The 19,913-nt window shown below is 42.1% G+C and overlaps 1 protein-coding gene across 4 annotated transcripts in view; it reads left to right on the top strand.

Annotated features, from left to right (window-relative positions):
• The window catches only part of HTR4 (5-hydroxytryptamine receptor 4), a 151,402-nt gene extending 139,839 nt beyond the window's left edge, over window positions 1–11,563 (top strand). For 2 of the 4 annotated variants that reach the window (XM_076349909.1, XM_076349911.1), the window contains exon 7: window positions 10,445–11,563. In XM_076349909.1, the coding sequence (XP_076206024.1) occupies window positions 10,445–10,532 (88 nt within the window). In that variant the 3' untranslated portion in view covers window positions 10,533–11,563. Of the gene's footprint in view, window positions 1–8,208; window positions 8,406–10,444 lie in introns of all 4 variants that reach the window. The other 2 variants (XR_012996350.1, XR_012996351.1) reach the window with 2 other exon arrangements.
• The last annotated feature ends 8,350 nt before the right edge of the window (window positions 11,564–19,913 follow it).

The raw sequence follows: 19,913 nt of genomic DNA on the forward strand, positions 1-19,913 counted from the left end.
GAGACAGCTGTTTCTAAAACCTCTAACTGAAATTTAGTAAAGTATGATGAGTGCTTAATTTCAGCTCGAAAGGTCTGAACAGCATTATTTGATTTAAAGATAATTAAGATACTCAGCATAACTGCTCAAGAGTGGAAAAAAATAAACACTTGTCATGAGAGTTGTATTTACATTTGACTACAAAGGACTTTACAATCAACATTGCTGTCATATCCATATAAATAATTTAGCAATCCAAATGTTTTCCTGAGATCTGGATTTTCACCATTCAGCTGCAATGGGAAAATTGAACTTTTGGTGACATTTCTGTGGATTTTACCCATGTTTTCCCGAAGGACTGCATCATCTCCAAGGAGGAATGGTCCGCTGGTATTTGCTCCTCTTTATTTAAAAAAAAATAATTAAATAGTAAGACTAGGACAGATTTCAAATTTGGCTAGGATGTTTTAAGAATTTAGGAATATTTTCTCTTTGGTGCTGATGCTGCTTGAGACATCAAGTCCACTGACTAGGTGGGTTTTACACACAGATAAATGATGATCCCTCCCCAAGATTGGAATAAAAGACACTGAAGGCAAAGGAAGGTCCCTGTTGTAAGGCTCGTTGCAGAGGACGGATTTCACTTTGCCACGTTACTGTGCCTTCCTGGTGCTGGCTGCAAAGGGACAGACAGATACCGACCGTGTCTGGTCGGCTGTTTCTCCACCAGGGCTCCAACAGGCAATTTAGCAAATCATCTACCCCAGCCACTTTACTCAGATAATCATACCGTATCTTTATGGGCTCTGCAGGCTGTCAGCTTGCAATGAAGAGAAATAGTCACAGGAGGAGAGGATGGAGACGTTCGTCTGCCGTCCAGCCTAACTCAGCTCCCAAGCAGAAGAAGCAGCCAGCCATGACGGCTTCACCATCCCCATGCCTGGGTTCGTCTGGTTTGAAATCCAGCTTCCTCCAGCCCGCTTGGGTGGGAGCCCTGCACTTGAAAGTGCGTGAGAGACAAACATTAAGTGTATCTCTACCGAGTTAAAGGAATATATCTGATATTTGAGGGAGTTCTCTTGGAGCAGTTCTCATTGTGTTTTCTGAGTTCATGCACTCTTTTTATATTCATTGGTTTCCCATACATTTAGAAGAAAAATTCTCTCTGAATTGGCTTCTGTTGGACAAAGCAGATCACAGGTAGTCATGCGCAGGTGCAGTGAAAGACCTACCTTCAGTAAACTCACTTTTGATAACATGCTGGTCTCCCCCGGGTTGCAGGTCAATCAATCAGATGCAGCACAAGGACGATACACAATAAGCTTAAACCTCACGCTAGGAAATCTTGCAAGTATCTTGCTCATCTCAGAAACAGGAAGAAATGAGAAACCCACAGAGAAACAACAGGAGCTATTCATCCTAGAAGTATTACATGTATTGCTAGTTTTGCAGTATTGAATATGAAATCGATTTACGTTGTTCTGCAATGTTGATACGTATCAACAAAAAGACAGAACGAGCTTGTAACGCCTGGCTCCATTTTGCCCCAGGAATCGTGTTGAGTAGGTAGAGGGTATTCTTCTTATCCTGCTATAATGATTTTCTACTGATGGTCAAATGTGGAAGTTCACTTTGGTGGCTGGAAGCATGAGTCATTCAGCCCAGAGATTACAGAGTTACTAGAAAGCTTTTAATTTTATGGAGTCTATGAACCTGGCAATTGTGAGAGAGGGACAATTCTGCACTGACCTTTTGAAAATTAAATATGCAGCTGTATTAAAATCAAATGTTTCATGAAAATACATTTAATTTGGATTGTGTGTATTCATTTTTTTTCAACAGAAAATGGGAATGAAGCAACGTACTTTGCTCACATTTCATTTTGACATTTTGTGTATTTCAGATTAAAAAAAAATTTTTTGCCTCTTTCAAAATGAAAAATGTCAGAGGTTAAAATAGCAAATTCCAGAGATTCTTGGATTTTATGTTTACACTCTTCTCGACTTTCTGACTGTTTCCCAAGATTTCCCAGTTTTCAAAAATGTCAGAAGCATCTTTTCAGAGAGACAATAGCATTGTCATCTTTACCCTTAGCTCCTGTAACCCTGGAGGGCACTCCAACGCCACAGGCTCTTTCCGGCTGTTCTGAAAAACATGCTCAAAGTTTATTCCTGGCCCACTGGGATTCAGGATGGTCCGTGTGCTCTTTCTTGGGCGCTTCCATCGTAGACATGGCTAAATAATGATGCCAACCAGAAACTGTACTGCACTTAACAACATCTCTATCATCTACAGGCAATCATTTACCATGGGTTAGTGACTGCCATAAAATACAGAATTAAAAGACTGTTTTCTACCTGCTCCTGAAACAGGAATAAAGTAAGCAGATGCATCACTGTCTGGAATAACTAACAAACAGTCATCTTAAGCTGTTCTCTCTTTCCCTCTCTTTTATAGTGCATTTATGAATTATGTTGTTTGCATTTATAATTATGGGACTGAACAGATGGTGGAAGGCTTATTTCAGAATGATGTGTTCATTAAAATAACCTACTCTAGTCTGCCAACTGATTGTTAACTGTAATCCCAATATGATGTTGAAGAGAGTTATTTATTCTTTCTCTGTAAGTCCATCTGAAAGAAATGGAGCTTTGAGAAATGGACACTATATTGAGTGTGAAGCTACAACAGTGGTGCTGCATATATTCCAGATGGGAAACCACTGAAGAGTTTTGCAGCTGTGAGAGAAACAAAAATGCAGCGAAAGATAAATTGTGGGCCAACACAATTTTCAAATCCAAGAAAAGTTTCAATTCTTTATTCAATTTGGAAGCTCAGTCCCACTTAAAATGTGGCTCCAGCCAGCTTCTACCTATGCGCAAACTCTTTCTACGGTCTACCATCTTAGGTAGTTGAGTTCAGTAATGGCAGATTCCATTATTAAAAATGGGACTCTCTGCTCAAGCAAAATGTAAATCTTCACAGTTTATCACATCTTACATAGTAACACCTTGTCTTCCTCTAGTCCCAACACGTGTTTACTGGGTGCTTCTGCAAATAACGAGGTTTCGTGATGTAACTGGAGCAATCATCACTTATTTGCCTTCCTTCTCGGAAATCTTATTGTACCAGCTTCACTTTACCAGCTTCATCATCTTACAAGGCATGTGATGGATCTGGAGGCAATTCTTTGCACTTCAACTCCTTTGCATTTTATTTCTGCAATCTCCTGCCCCACTATTTTCACATCGAGACTTCAGGATCTGGTCTGAACACGGATGAAAGCAGAGACACAGTGTCAATGTTTCTTTGTTGAGACTGAAGGACTCTCTATTTCTCCAGTTCTGGCCATTAGCCAGGTTCTAATTCTTGGCCCTCACATCTCCTTGTGCATATGTCCTACCCAGGCTACCTCAAGATGCCACTTGTGGCAGATCTTCTTCACTCAGTGGGCAGTCTGAGGGCTGTGCTGCTGGTGAGCTGCTCAGAAACATAGTTTACAGCTCTCCTATGGCTGAAAGCTTTGCTCTTCTGCACCAAAGCAATTGGCATCACTTGTACCTCACAGCTGTGGTACAACCATGGGGTCATCAGAATTTTGCAGGCAAAACCCAGAGGAAATAGAATCATAGAATCATAGACTAGTTTGGGTTGGAAGGGACCTCTAAAGGTCATCTAGTCCAACCCCCTGCCATGGGCAGGGACATCTTCAACTAGATCAGGTTGCTCAGAGCCCCGTCCAGCCTGACCTTGAATGTTGCCAGGAATGGGGCATCCACCACCTCTCTGGGCAACCTGTGCCAGTGCTTCACCACCCTCAGCGTAAAAAATTTCTTCCTTGTATCTAGTCTAAATCTACCCTCTTTTAGTTTAAAGCCATTCCCCCTTGTCCTGTTGCAACAGGCCCTGCTAAAAAGTTTGCTGCCATCTTTTTTATAAGCCCCCTTTAAGTACTGATAGGCTGCAAGAAGGTCTCCCCGAATGTGATGTGATAAACAGTGGACAATGAGATGCAAAGGTGCAGGACTCCTGTCTGAGCCCACTGGGAGCAGAACCAAAGGTGGGAGGAATGGGAGAGCAGTGGAAAAGTTGATTTTGTTCTCTAAGAATAACCAGAAATATTGATGTTTTCTGGGTTGCCTCTGCAACCATTGTTACAACCTTCAAAGATGCAAATTGGCTGTACAAAAGCTGTTACTGAGAAGTTTTCTGGGGTCCTGGAGGGAGTTTCTAGTTGCATATGAAGGAAGAAATGTATTTTGAAATGTTTCATTTGGAGTGCTGGCAATCAACAACTGGAAAAAGGAGAAAATGGAAGAGACAGGCAGATGAGTGCTTACTCAGACAAAATTGCCAATATCACAGTGGTTAGATCAGTCACCTTGATAAAAGGCAGGAAAAGGCCTTGAACATGAATTGGAGTCTGCTCTTTTTTTCCTTTTTTTATTTTTCTTTTCTGTCTCATGAGGACATGCAGACTTGCTCCAGATCAGAAATGGGGAAAATATTTGAAACTGTGAAAACTTTTGGAGAATGGGAAAAGCATTTTCTATACCACTCTGATTTTAGCTTGAAACTCATTATTTTTGACCTAGCAAGCATGTCTTTATAATTGCATGTTTCTCAGATGCTCTGACTTCCTTTAAACATCCACTCGAACCTATTAAATCTAGTTGTAAACTAAATTAGCCTGTACATTTTTTCAGGGCATGCATCATCTTCAAAAGGAGCTTGCCAGAGCTCAGCACAACAGATTTCTGCTTTAGTTTGGACTACAGTGTGCTAGTGTCAGGAAAAGATGAATAGATTCAGACTTTGAATTCAGAGTTTCGGTTTTGTTGAAATTTAATGCTTGGTTTAATTTGAAATCTTTCATTTGGAATGCAGTTGACAAAAAAAAAAAAGTTAAGATAAAAATATTAACAAAGGACACTTCCCAAAAACGACAACAAATTGCAATGCCTTTAAATGAAAAAAATTCACTTGTCATTTTTACAGAATTATTGCTTTTTACCTTTTTTTTTTAAAAGACAAATTCATAGAAACTGGTACAAACTCAGGAAAAGTTTCAGTGCCACAAAACCTGCAGATTTATTCCTTTTCTTATTATTTCAAATTTTTATGAATGTCACAGTTAAAACTTGCTCCTTGCCTGACTCTGCCATGCCCGAGTTCCCTCCAACAGTCCAGCAGGGAGTCACTAATGAACCACCAGCAACAAACCCCAAATCCCAGTACAGGGATGTCTGAGGACCACAGTTTCATTTCAGTTAGGGGCAATTTTCCTGAATTGTGTGAGCGTGGGGTCAGTAGGAGACTCTCACAGGCTAGCACATCTGTAAGGTCACTGTTGCAGCCAGTGGTGGAGTATATTACAGGCTTCAAACAATTTAATGTGAACAGCTAAGAACAGCACTTATTTCAAAGAATTTGATACAAGGTTTTTATCTTCTATTCTTGCATTAGCAGGGGGTATTTAGAAACTCCGGCAGTAATTATTCTGCATTTATAATATAAAGATTATCAAAAAGATTTGCAAATACAATGAAACTTGGTGCTTATCAGCTTTTTGTATAGTTCATGTCTAAACTTCCCCAGACTTGCAGCCATTTGTGTACCCAGCTGAGACCCGAGCTATCCTGGCAGTACTAGTAACAGAGATATATATATATACCATAAATGCCCCCGTCCACCTACTTCTGCAGCAACATTGACCTCTTGGTGTCTGAATGTGTGTGCAAAATCTCTTCTCTACCTGATGACAATGTGTCCTTCATTTTCCAGGCAGAGGGGGAATGGATTTAGATGGCAAAAGTCCCAGGGAGCAGAGAGTTAACAGCTCCTGGTAACCCCCCGCAAAAAACTGAACCCTTCCCAACCCCATCCAGGGACAGCTGCAAAACCTCACCTCAGTCTCCAGTGAATGTCAGGACAACAGGAACCACCTTCTGCCAGTTCAAAAATGGAAGCAATTAATAATGTAAACTCGTGTATTGGGAAAGGATTACTAAACAGAGAGCAAAGACAGCTGCGCACCTACAGCGGGTTTAGGATGGCTGTGGTTTCCTCCATTAATCTGCCTTCAGCCCCGCTGAAAGCTTCACCGTGCTTGGACAGTTGTGGGCATTTATTTTATTCATTTTTTTCTCTGCTATTATTATGACCCTCTAGGTAAAATTATTTCTCCTCCCAGGGTTAAAGGGACAGAGGCTGCTGAGGGAACACTAAGCCCAGTGTTTGTTCAGGGGGTTAAAGAGGGTTAATGAGCAGTATCTACCAACGTGATCCAAACCCTCGCAGAGTTTCTGTACCTGTGAGGGGCCCCTTGCCCTCCGCAGCAGTCATCAGGATCAACTGCCTGCACGCTGATGAACTCGTTTGCAGGGAGCTTAGGGAAGAAGGATGGATACGAGTGTTCAGAGCAAGGACTACGGTTAAAAACCAGGGGAGTAATTCACGGGTAAAACAGCTGCAGAACTGCAAGCTGTGCTTCCCAGCACTTCTGCTGGTGCAGAGGAGCCGTGGGTATGTGTAACCAGTGTAGGCAGCTTTACACAGAAACTGCAAGCATGAAGGGTTGGTAGGAGGCATTTTTGGGAAAGAGCAGATACCTTCCAATTCCCGTCTGTTCCCCGCTGTCCAAAGGACCCCAGGCACCGTCTCCAGACAGAGACTCCCTTCTAGAAACCGGACTGGCGACTGCGAATTCAGATAGCGGGGTTGCACACACACCATCAGGATACTGCTTCCTCTCCTCCTGGGTCATGCTCTGCCAAGGAAATGGATGCAGTTAGCTTTTGTGTTCAGAGCCAGGAGCCCTGCCCCAAAATGGCACTGCTTTCTGCTTTTCAGCAAGACAGGCATGATCCCGGGGGACAGAGCTGGATGCCAGGGGTTTGCTCATCAGGAGAGCACTAAGCAGGGACCTCAGGCTCTGTGAAAATGGTGACTTTTTCATTACGGTTGGGGAAACCAAAGACCAGCAATTTTTTGGCTTTGCTTCCTTAATAAATTGTACAAGTTAGTGTGGGGGATAGCTCTGCAGGGAATGAAAGTGGGAAGATTACAAACAGCCACTGCATCCCCTTGGTGTTTTCTCCCCTGGCTCTTGCCGAGTTCCCAAGATAATGCTGGAGCTCCTTGTTCTGGTTGTGGGCCTACGGAGGGTAAAACCACACAGCTCCCCTCCACTGTGCTGAGAGCTAATCCAACCAGTTAATTAACGACTCCATTGGACTGTCAGAAACAGCAGGAGATGCAGAAGCAATTATCTCCAAATTGGTCATCATCACAATTAAAGTACCATTTGGCAAGTATGTGAATAGCCTGCAGCAGGGTCCCTTTATAGGTGGTAATGCCTTTTCATTATTGGGCTTTATTGCTGGGTGGTGGTGTTTATGATCTGAGTAAAGCTGTCAGGTGAAATGACACTAATACTCGCCCCCAGTTCTGGGAGGAGTCGGCTGCAGAGGGCAGAGGCAGCCTGGGATGCTATTTGTAATTGAGCTTGGTAGCTTAACGTGCCAGCATATACAGATCCCATCGAAGGAACTCATTATAGGCAGGAAAGCTGAGCAACTGATTTGCTGCAGATAATTTATTTAATGCATTTAAACCTTTTTAATTTTTTTCCTGCTCACATATTATGGCTTCCTCAGATGTATTCGTTACTCAAACCTACTTGATAATTTCTCTTGAGACATTCAGCCCACACATGCAGGGTCCGAGCGTTGTTTTCTTCTTGTGGTTGGTAAGATAAATCCGATGGTGCTTGGCTTCTCAGCTGGGTGAGAGCTGAGGCACGTTAGGTGTGCGTTCCTGCAGGTGAGGCAAAAATGAGTTTCAGGTGCAGCTGTGCTTTCTCTCTGAAACTTGCTTCGCATAAATACTGATGCTTGAAAAATTAATTGTATTTTCAGTGAGTAGATCAGTTAAGACATGGTGGTGTGAAAAAAAGCAGGGCTGTTATAATCCTGACTTTTATCTGACACTAAATTGGTGCCCTGTAACTGGCAGGTAGCTTTAAACTTTCATTTGAAGGGAAAAACTACAGTATGTGAAAACAATCCTGGTAACACAAAAGCCCACCAGCAGAGGACTCCTTTAACAGTTTCCCTGAGATGTTGGTAAGATTTTTAGGAATGATGTGCCAGTACCAGAGCAAGCCATCACCCCTGCAGTGCAGCTTTCGCACCCGACATACGAATGCTCTTTCCTCCTCTCCTACAGGTCCTCTTTCCCCACAGGGTAAACAGCTGGAAGTGTTGAGCTAACTGCCAGAGGCTTCAGACAGACACTTTGTGCCACAAGAGATCCTGGGACACCTTAATGACTTCTCTTTAGCTTAATGCATCTTTGTAACAAATGGCATCACCTGCTAAACTGCTGATCTTGCACAACTGTTTTCTGACTACTGCAGAAGAAAGGTTTGGCTCTTTGGATATCCTGTATGAAGTCAGCTTTCAGTGCCTGTCTGTTGTGCTTCTGAGCAAGTCCTGAGTTTGCTCTGAACTATGTCTGCCTTGTTCACAGCGCGGGGGTCCTCCTGGCTCTCATCCTCTGTATCACCATTTGTAGCAGAGACTTTGCCATGCTAGAGGTCTCTTTGGTGGATTGCCTCACACAATGTGCCATGTCTGACTTGATATATAAAGTTAAAATTACGTTATGACTTGTATACTTCATGGTCATCTAATCTGAGTGTCTGTTCAGTGTTAGATGCAAAATGTCTTTTCTTGTTTCTTACATCAAGTCTGTATCTTGTTGGTAGAACTAGCACATTTTTTGAAATTACCGTCATTATTTGAAGTGATGGAGTACTAAGGGAGTATGTTCGATGGATATATCTGCACATACAGTGACCTGTATGAAGGCAACCAAGCCTGACCATGTTGAAAAACAGCATCTAGTACATTAGAGGGTAAATTCCACCAGGAGTATTCACCAGGGCAAATTCAGACAGGTGGTACAGTTTATACCCTGGCTTTCATTTTGAGTCCACGGCTGACCTACTGGAACTAACGGATACATCATTTGTAGGATGTTCTGATCATCTCCTTCAGACATTTCAGTGGCATTGTAAGCACCTTAATTAGGAGCCTAAGTCCCAAGTATACTCAATGGAGAAAGAGATGCATCCAGATTAATAATGCCAAATAAACTGATGTCATAGTATCAGTTTTTGAATATGTAGACAATGAGGAGTTCCAGACCTTTTTTCTACTGATTATTCAAACAAATCCCGAGGCTGATAGTACTTCTTTTCCCTCTACTAACAGCAGGAGAACTGATATATACTGCTATTTTCTTAGGCTTTTTTCTTTTTTTAATCTCTGTTGGGATGCAGATATTTCAGGCATGTCTTGGATGTTTGTTAGTAAGAGAAATAATATATCTACATCTGTAAACACTCGGGAGAGGAAAGTCTTAACAGAGACCTGATTTCCCCGATATGCATTTGGACTAGGGAAAAATATGTTTTTACAGTTATTTTTGCAGCTTCCTACTTCTGGACCTACTCGAAGGATGGTTTGGTTCAGCTTTAGTTTAAATGAAATGGACTGCCAAGGGAAGATACCTGGCTTGCTCTGTACCCTTCAGGGGGTTTGCAAGCAAGAATGATTAGATGTGAAATTCTAAAAGATGTGCTAAATCAGTTTTACTCCAGTTAGCCAACATTTTTGCTATCACCTCAGATCTGCTTATTCCTACTAAGCATTACACACCACTTAGGGAAAAGAGCTGCATGTCATTAGCAAACTAAATCAACAGTTCTGTTCAGAAAGCCATGTTGAGATGGGCAGCAGGAAATGCGCTGGTAGATGAGGCACAGGGTAAGAGATAATGTGGAATTCCTTACAACTGAATTCTGCTTTTCCGTATCTGGCCCAAAGCCCGGAAAAATATCAGAAAGGTATATACATGACATGATACCTCCAAAGGACATAAAACCTGAACAGCAGTGGTTTGATAAGACATACTAGAATTGGCATTAAACCCAACTTCGCAATAGACAGAGACTACTTTCTTTTGTACATGGAAATGCCCCAAAATGTTGGTCTTGGTTTCGTCTTAAACAGCATTCACTTCCCAAACTAGTATCAAATGGTTCTTTAAATGCTTGTATTGAAGACATTACTGAAGTGCCTTCAGCTTAGTCCACCCACAGATGATCAGTGTTTCTTAGTTCTTTGGTCTGGTTTCTTCTCATTACCAGCTGCACCTTAGATACATGAAAACCAACAGGTTCTTGGTTTTCAGGGATTGCCTTGACTGCATCAAACTGAAGATTTGGCTTCCTGTCATGGAGCAAAGTAGGGATTCACATTTGCTTAATGTGGGATCTGGATATTTGGAAGATGTACTGTCTTAAGATGTACTTTAGAGTTTTCAAGAACTCATTTTACATAAGGTTGTCCTTTTAACTAGCACTAACAAATCTTTCTTCATGTTTTTCCACTCCCAGGTACACCGTTTTACATAACGGGCATCATCAGGAACATGAGAAGCTTCCCATCCACAATGACCCTGAATCCCACGAGTCCTGTTTCTAGTCACAGTCCTAGAAGAGGAAGGAACAGATTCCTTTTAGGATACCCAAAGGATTCACGGACAGCAGGACTTTATGAAAACTCATTCATCTGCATTGTCACGGTGCCTCCTGCACTGACTTCATATGAATGTCCAGCTGCTCGTGTGTAGATTGATGGGGGCATGGGAAGGTACATGAGCAGAACGGCTGAGGAGACTTTCCTGTAGCTGCAAGGACAGCTGGACTATATGACTGCGTCAGAGCCTTACTCCAGGAGTGAGCTGATTTCTGTCAATGTAAGGAAACAACACAGATACAAATCACCCAGTGCAGGGACTTCTGTTATTCCTTTCCAGCTGCCATCTGTGTACAAGCCACCTCTCTGTCCTGTGATATGATCTTAAAGATTACAAGTTCTGGCTAAAGCCCTAACATGCTGTGAGACTAAATGCCTGCTTTATCTGCGCAAGATCCTGCCCGCTGGTGACCGGCTGCTGTCAGGAGAGAAACAGCACTACGTTTTCTTTAGCAAAATAAGAGGAAATGTTTGCCCTTTGATTATAGTTACTGGTGAAAGGTCAGCATGAGCTGCTGATTCACCCTACCCTGCAGAGCTTTCTTTGTAAATGCTTTTATTGTGTTTCCTGGCCAAGTTCATTGCTAGAAGACTCATAGGGTGTATGGAGTGCCTGACAAGCTGGAGTGGGACCTACAGAGACATTTCACCACTAATGGAAGGCCCTGCAAGCGCTGCTTCAATCCAGCCCAATTGCTAAAAGAGAGTGGCCATCCTCTGCCATTTGGAGGCCAATGGACGGGATGTGGCCGTCAAACCCCATGCAAGCTGCCAGTGCTGTCCTCATCTGAGCAAATATCTGAGCAATCTTTGGGCATTCTTACTAAGAAGAAAGGTTGGCCAAGAGACAGAATCAGTCTGTAATAGATCACTAAGTGCCATCTTGAAAAATATACCATCTAAAAAACTTTTCTAGCTACATTAGGAAGACAGTCTTCTACTTACATTTTCCATCTTTATTTTTCTATTTGTTTCTGTTCTCTTCCAGTTGAGGCAAGAAGTTTCAAGACTTTCAAATATCACCATACGCACATCTCCATTTGCAAAGATCTCAGTCCTTAGCTGCTTCCTGCATGTAGATGTTGCTATGTTCCTTGTGAGCTGCTTCCACCTTTGCATGGAAAGGGTAGGCAAAGCTGTAGACTTCACAACTTTGGGAAAATGATTTTCATGCAGTGGGAAATACGCAGGATCAAGACTACAAGCCTCTACCCTTTTTAGATGAAGATCTAACCCAGAGATGCCACCCTGAGCGTAGAAAATAAAATTGTACTTTGTTATATTGTGTAATCATGTACAGATATTTTTAATGTAAAAAGAAAAGGCGACATTATTTATTATTTTTTATCAGGAACATGTGGGTTTTTTCATTAAAAGCTTCTAGACCCAGGAGCTTAACATTACATGTATTATTATTTAGTAATATTTCTGTTGCTATGTGACAGGTATTTACGGTAAACAAACAAACAAATCCTGCTTTGAACAAACCAAAATGTTGCTCACTAGGAAAAAAATTTGTGCGTGATAAGAACAACTGGCTTCCTTGCCATGGTGTCTGACTTCTTTAAATACTTCTTCCTCATAAAAGTCACTGCTAAAGCTTCACATCACTTTCCTTTGGGATTCAAAAGGCCACTGGGCAGAAACAGCCCTAATTAGAAGAAGCCAGACACTTACCAATGTAGAAAATAGCTAGCAGGTAGAAAGAGACAAACTATTGGTGTTTGTGGTGATAGGTGCTGATGGGAAGAACATGAGCTATTTGAAAAGAGAGGGTGAGATAGTTTGAGCCAATTCCTGGTTCATCATTAAGAACAATTTAGCAATGACCTTTTTTTACAGGGTTGTGTTTCCAAAAGAACTCGTTATCAGTTCAACTCTATTGTTAACACCAAAACAGAGCAGTGGGTGAAAAAAATAGGCCATTATTGAAAGTTTGGAAAAAATCCATCCAGGGCCGCTTTAGTCCTATGATCTGCACCTCTGTGGAACTGCTCGCATGGGTTTTTGTCTGGATTTGGGTATGCAAGACTGCAGAACAGGTTGTCTTGGTTTCACCTCAAGTATCAAATTTCTTAAAGAAAGCCTAGAAAACCTTTTCTCTGTCCCCATTAAAAGGCATCAAAATATTGGTGTGAAATTTCTCGTAGTGATATGGAACCAGCAGCATGGGGATGCTATAGTGATGGTGTTCTTTGTTTCCGCTGTTGTCCTTGAAGTGTTGTTTTCTCCTATATTTTTATGTGCTTCAGTAATATATTTCTTCTTAATTTAAAATTAACTTCTCAACACTGAATTTTACTCATGGGCAATGTTCAGAAGCCTCTATCAATAGGATCAGTAGCTCCCTAGCCAAAATGGTCAACAGCTCTGATTGGAAAAAAGGCTCCAATGCCAAACACCATGTTTGAATGAAATACCAAACACGAAATGTCCATGTTCCGTGTCATCTCTGGCTAATTGCTTGTTGGACTCAGTAAACCTGTCATGAACCACCTGGCAGCTCCTGCTTAATAAGTCAATAATCTCAGCAATGCTTCTGTGAACCCAGCAAGTGACATTGTCCATCATCAATAATGTTAGAATTTCTATGGAAATGAAGCTGTCTCATGGAAAGGACCTATACTTGATTTCCTTTGCTAAAGGTAGCTGCTGCTCCTGTAGCCTCTCAGTTCACCTTCCCATTGACCATTTTGGCTAGCGGTGTCAGAGTCTTTGCCTGTGCTGAATAACGTGTAATGCATTGGCTGTTTCTAAAAATAAAAAAAATCCTCTACGTACATTGCAGTAAACTCCAGCTCATGCTCATTTCTTGTACTGTTTTCACTCAAAACATAAGATGCTACCAAGTAATACTTTCCACCTGCCTCACAATATACTCAAACAGCTATAACAGCAAGGGAGAATCTGGCCCCATTGCTTTGAAAATACTGATGAGCTCTTGGCTTATAATACAAGTTCCTAATGCTTATCTACCAGAACAATCCTGCCTCATGCACCGCCTCTCTTTCTCCCCACGCTTTTGCTTAGATTGTTACTGAACCCTCTTTCTCCCTTACCTGTGTTGCGTCCACCTCATCTCTCACTATCTACACTGAGAGATGTCACTGCTATCGGCATCACGCTCAAGACAGGCATTTGCTAATAGGGAGTAAGATATAATTTTGCGCGGCTCCGTTTCTCTGAGTTTCCCAGTGAATTTGACTGAAGTAGGATGCTCCTTTCTTCCTTCCTTTGCATCTCTTTCCTGCCATCTCTCACAGATTCACTCTAATAACCATATATTTATTTCTTCACTTAAATATACTAATACTCATCAGCAAATTATCACACCACCACATTTATGATCTGGGAACACCTCACATTTTTTGAATGCAGTAAGCCTCAGAAGTGTTAAGCATGATGCCTGCTGTAGCTGTTTTCTTGGATTACAACTGATTACACTTTTCCTCGCCAGAGGTAATGTGCTAGCAGAACAGCTAGCTAATAAGAAATTGGCTGGCTGGGCCTTTGCTAAACTGTCTTCAGGAGTCTGATCTGTCAACACAATTGTATTCCATATTTCTGTATTTTTCTAGGCTCCAGAAGCATTTCTGAGATCTTGCATGACATTTGATAGCAGGGCATGTGCCCAGACAAGCAAATCCAAAGATGCAGAGGTTACTTGTGCTGAAAGAGGGAAGCAGAGCAACAGGCTGACTACTTCCAGAGGCAGATTGAAAACCTAGCCTAACACTAAAACTGTGAGCCATCTGACTTTGAATGGGCCCTAGGCAGTGTCAGAGTGCACAACACCATGAGGTGAGCCATCCTTTCTACTGAGCAGCTTTCCATGTCTCTGATACTCAGTTTACTCAGCTAGAAACGAAGTCACAGTCACGCTGCAAAGTAAAATTCGGAGACATAATAAAACACGTAACCAATAGGAAGCTGTGTTCACAAAACAGGAGCTCCAAGGAAGAGTGCAGAAGAGGCCACACACTTTAATTAGCTGATGATCAAGACTGTCTGAAGGGATGTGAAGCAATAACTGGATGATACACGCTCTGTAAATGTCAGTGCTCGAGGCAGTCAGCAGCTGTGTTGCTTAGCGAGATGTATGGAGATATGGCTGCAGCCCAAGCGTACTAGCAGGTCATGCTCATAAACACCATGCAGACAGATGAATCCTTATGGGGAAATGTCCCTTCCACTTTTATCCTTCACAGTTCTTTCAACACTGAATATATTTTCAGTTTTTAGTCGGGGGGGGGGGGGGAAGAGAGAGAGAAACAGTATCCCAGCAGAACAATTAGAAAAATGCTTTCAATAAATTCTCAAAACCCTTTTCATTTAGTTCAGAAATGTAATACGTGACCTGCTCCGATTGCAGGATCTGATGCCTGTCTAAGCACAATAAGAAATGAAAAAGTTTACCACAGTGGCTTAAAAACAAAGGCAATAGCTTCCACTTGCATTACACCGCAGTACATTGCCTTTGTGCCTACACTCCAGTTGCGGTGTATTAGCAGAGCTGAGAAGGAGGTCACAGTGGAAACAGAGGGACTGACAGTGTTGGAGCTGAGGGGCATTTGTAGAGATGCGTGGGAAGCCCTTACTCGCTTCTCACCCACATAGTGCCTGGCTCCAATCTACATTTTCCACATTCAGCTTGTTTGAAGGCTAAAATCCCTCCCGATCTCAATATAGAAGTGTATGCTTCAAAGAGAGGCCATGCACATAGTATGCACGTGCAGAGGACTCGAGCGGAAAAAACAAACTCGGCACACTGAAAACCCCTTTCTCAATGCTCTGTTCTCTGCACATTTCTAGTCACAAGCAGATAGCGGGCACATAAAACCACCGTTTGCTTACCGAGATACTGTCGTATTAGTAAGCTTAATTCACTACTGGTTATGATTTACTTGCAATCATAGAAGCCCACACCTTGGCCTAGCATGTCTACCTGAAGGAGTCCCAGGTTCGAGGGTCACTGTGATGCTGGTCTAGCTTGCAGTATGAGTACAATCGAAATGGACTCACGTGAGCAATGAAAACCATTATTAGGGTCATCTTGATTTTGAGCAGTATGAATCCCTGGCTCCAGATCTCTTTCTTTTTGCAAACTCTGGTCCTCCACGAGTCTCTGTTATAACAAAGGACACTTCAGGGAGAATGTACATTGGAAATGTGTTAGGTAACCACTGAAAACTTGAATATGAGTCAGAGCTGAGAGAGCTAACTGATACTCACCTTGCCTTTGACTTCAGCACACTTCAAAATGGCTTTTATTTTACCGTGCCTTCTCCTACTGTCCCCTAAATGGGATCAAGAGCTCTGTGAATAATCAGCAATAGTGTATTAGTTGTACTTAAATGCTTTTGTGTGTCTCAAAATACCTCTCAATTTAGGTATTACTAACACGTATCTTCAACCTAAAGACCATCTGACCAAAGGATTGTGGCTTTTAGAATGGAATACACTCAAAAATGGCTCTGCTCAGCAAAGATGAGGAAGAATCAAAAGGTATTTAAGGTATTTATTGGCATCAGCCTGACTTAATAGTGTGCAACAGAACTAACCAATTGGGTCCAAATCGTGTCCATTTAATTCCTAGCACAGTTGAAAAATACATAACAACGCCACTAAAATGATGGATTCTTGGAGCAGGCAGCCCACATACAGCAGACTGAGTCATTCTGAAGAGTTTTCCTCGCCCATCTTTGTAAACGCTAAAGCCAAGGAGAGCATTTTCATTCTGTAACTGTCAACTGTAAATCCTTCAGTAGTTTAGGATCCAATCTTTTTCTCTGCATTAGATTTCCCGAGCCATCTGAGTACTATCGTGCCAAAAGGCAATAAATCTGTTGGTGTTTTTCTACTAATATGAACTCAATAAAAATATACAAAAGCTTTTAGTTCTTTCAATTTTTGTAGAGCTTAAATCTTTCCAAATCCAAAATAATCACATATTCACTCAGCATCTTATAAAGACGTACCTTATCACAGGAACTCTCTCACCTAATTAAACAAACAGATATAATTTAACTAGAATTTACCCAATATCTGAGTTCCACTACTTCTGTTAAACTGAACTGAAATTGCCTATGCTATTAGGAAGTCTAGTAGATTTCCTGTCAAATATGTGCTTATTACTTAAAGGACTTCAAAGATTTGGCAGAAGAGCTTAACATTATTTTAGCATACATTATTTGACAATTTACAGAATTCTGTAATTTTTTAATGATTTTCATTGATCTTCTGAAGTTCTTGAAATCAATCGTTAAAAAAACCCAGAGAAACCCTAAATATCTTTCCTGGACCGCAACAGAATGGGAATGCAGTGCTAGCCGATGTTCCTTACACAACTGCTGTAGTGCCAAGGTCTGTACCCCCTAAGAGATATTGTGAAGGGGGCTTCTCAGTCCTCCGGGACAAGAGGAAAATTTATTTCCTTGCTGAGTAAGTAGCACACTTTACTTCCTTGAAGCTTTCTTCCAAGTCAAGATGAGGGAGGCCTCAAATGAGGACCTCCAGCTGCCATGGGGTGTGTTTCAGTCAGGCAATGATCCAGACAGAGTGTCAGAACTAAATCCTTTTCCAGCAGCCTCAGTAATGAATCTGTTCTCATATTCCTGACAGCTGAATCCCACCCACCAAACAGGGCTCTTGACATAATGAGTATCTGAAAGGGCTGTCAAATCGTATCAACGGTCATCTTCGTATCACTAAGCTCTATATCCAACCCTATTCAAGGGCATCCCTCTATCTGTAAAAAACAGAAAACATAAAGGAGAATCTAGAGCATTATTGCAATAACTACCACCAGTGACTGAACAACAGCTATTAATTCAGGGGTTACTTTAAGGACTACACAGATTAACACAGACATGTTTACTCCATACCAGTTTCCGTGACTGTGCCCCACTATTACACTCGATCATTACTCTCTTTGAAAGAGTCAATTCACTTGCTACCATCTTTACAGCCCTCAATGGCAGTCCCAAGATCATTACTGGTAATCATCTTCACACAGAAATTCAAGCTGTGAACACCCGTGCTCCTCTTGCATAAGCTTAGAGCAGCCAAGAGAGGAGTTATCTAACCCTGAGAGCCTACACCGAGTTCCGTGTCGCCAGCGCTGGCTCCCTGTGGACAGTCTCATCTGAGACCACAACTCATTTCCCATTTCAAACTGCCAGATTTTTTGCCCTTTGCTAGACCAGGCACGTTTAAACCCATAACCTCCACTTGCTTCCTCCCTTCCTTGCCCAACTAACAAGTTGGAAAGAGGAGTGCAGCAAAGCCAGAGTTAAACTTTAATGTAAAATCTGTGATTTTTGTCTCTCTTTGCTCCTGGAGGAGGAAGAGATCGAGAGATAGAGAAGGAGATTAAACTACATCGGGAAATATTCTCAAGCAGAAATCCACCTCAGTTACGGAGCTGGCCAGTGTAGACAACCGAGAAACATGATCTTATGTTTTGAAAACTGAGTGAAAATGTTGCTGCTCGTTTTTACGGCAGAAGTATGGCCCTCATCTAATAAACCCGAAAAGATGACTCCTGTCCTCCCTCTGCAAACAAACAGCAGCAGCCAAAGCGGGACTGTCATTATGCTTTCTCACTATTAGCCTCCGACTCTTGTCTGCAGACCTCCAGTTCAGCCACAGGTTTGGTAGCTTGTCCACAGAGCACGATTATATGCAGCAGATAAACCCTTCCACCTCTCTCTTCTATACCAGAGCTCCAATGTACAGGTTTTCATTTGTCCTTTACAGCTCTATTTGTAAAGGCTCACATCTAAACTGCGGATCATCAAAGGAAATATTTGCTGAAGGAGAAAGCTGACCTATCCTCTGCTTCTGCTTTTGATCCATCTGTCCTGTGGAAGCAAGGACATTTTCTAACAGCCCATCCTGTCACAATCCTGAATATTTTCTTGCACAAGACTGTTCTGCAAGCACCTTCCTTACCAGAAATACTTCCATTTCTCAGGTAGCTCTTCTTCAGAATAGCCTATCCCTGAAAGCTGGGGGTTGCTGTAGGTCTTCATAAATAAAGCACTTCAAAATAATGAGTCATTGTACTGAAAGCTTCCAGCCAAAGGTTTTCTTCTGAGATGAAGCCAGGTTTTGGGGTGATACCTCCAGAAAAGTTAAGCACTTCTTGTGCTGCTTTGCTATCATGTTTCACCTTCCTGCCTCACCTTTCTTTGGAAGTGTGTGATATAGCTGGACGGGCTAAACCAAGGTCAGCATCCACAGTTCGGGTTGGGTAGTTCCCGACACTGAAATGTCTCCTTACCCCTTGTCACAAACAATGTACACCTATGCATTCATACGTATCTCACGCTCTCATACTAAATGGCGTGTTTCCAGCTTAGGTAACTCCTTCGGAGACATCATACTGCAGGAAGCAGAAGTTCTCCCCTGCAAAGCTGGTGGTTTTGCTCTGTAACAAGTCTGCAATGGAGGAACCTTATCTCATCTCAACACCTAATGGCTGTTCATGAGCTAATGGAAACTCTCCAGTTGATGGGGCACTAGTTTTGGCTGTCCTGTTATCATGTGCAGTGCACACATGTACATACAAATGCCCTGTCTTCCCCCTGACAAGGCATTGAGCTTGAATTGCTTGACTAGTAACTCAGAGCAGAAATCATGGGCAAGGGCAGGAGTCTGCAGCTGCTTCTAACACACTGAAGAGCTTAGAGACTAGAGTGAGGATAGAGGCAAAATTCCTATCTCCAACTCCTTATAGCTTTTCCTCAAATAAAAACATACCTTCAAAATCCTCTTCTTTTCAAAACCCAAACACTGATTTTGTCTTTCTCCTAAATCAGAGAAAAAAGCAAGAACCGGCATACTGCCCATCTCTGAGACACCATGTTCTGTGCTCCTCTCTCCACAGTGCCCACGTCCCAAGCACGCTTTCTGCTTTACCTATTTACCTTACGTACTCTCTATTTAGATGACATTTCTCAGGTACTTGAGCAACTCACAGCCACGATCACTGCATCCTCTTTCATGAAGAGCTGTTACCCCTACTTGCTGTGGGGAAAAAGAGGCACAAAGCAGTTCAAGCACTTGCCTGCAGTGGCACAAGTCATCTCAGACTCACTTTCCAATTAGTGGAGAGCTAGTCAATACCTGCCTTTGGCCAGCTGAATTAGCCCTGGAAGCGCTTATTTCTCTTCACTGACTGTAAGAGGAGACCCCTCTGACTAGTGCATCTGCACTATAGGCATATAAATCTAAGAAAGGTGTAACCCACCCAGGAAGTGTATTGTTGAGCAAGGACTGTTAAGTCAGCGTTAACCTAGGGAAGATAATCTTTCCTGTTTAATT

Source organism: Aptenodytes patagonicus, chromosome 12 (genome assembly GCF_965638725.1).
Source record: "Aptenodytes patagonicus chromosome 12, bAptPat1.pri.cur, whole genome shotgun sequence".
NCBI lineage: Eukaryota > Metazoa > Chordata > Aves > Sphenisciformes > Spheniscidae > Aptenodytes > Aptenodytes patagonicus.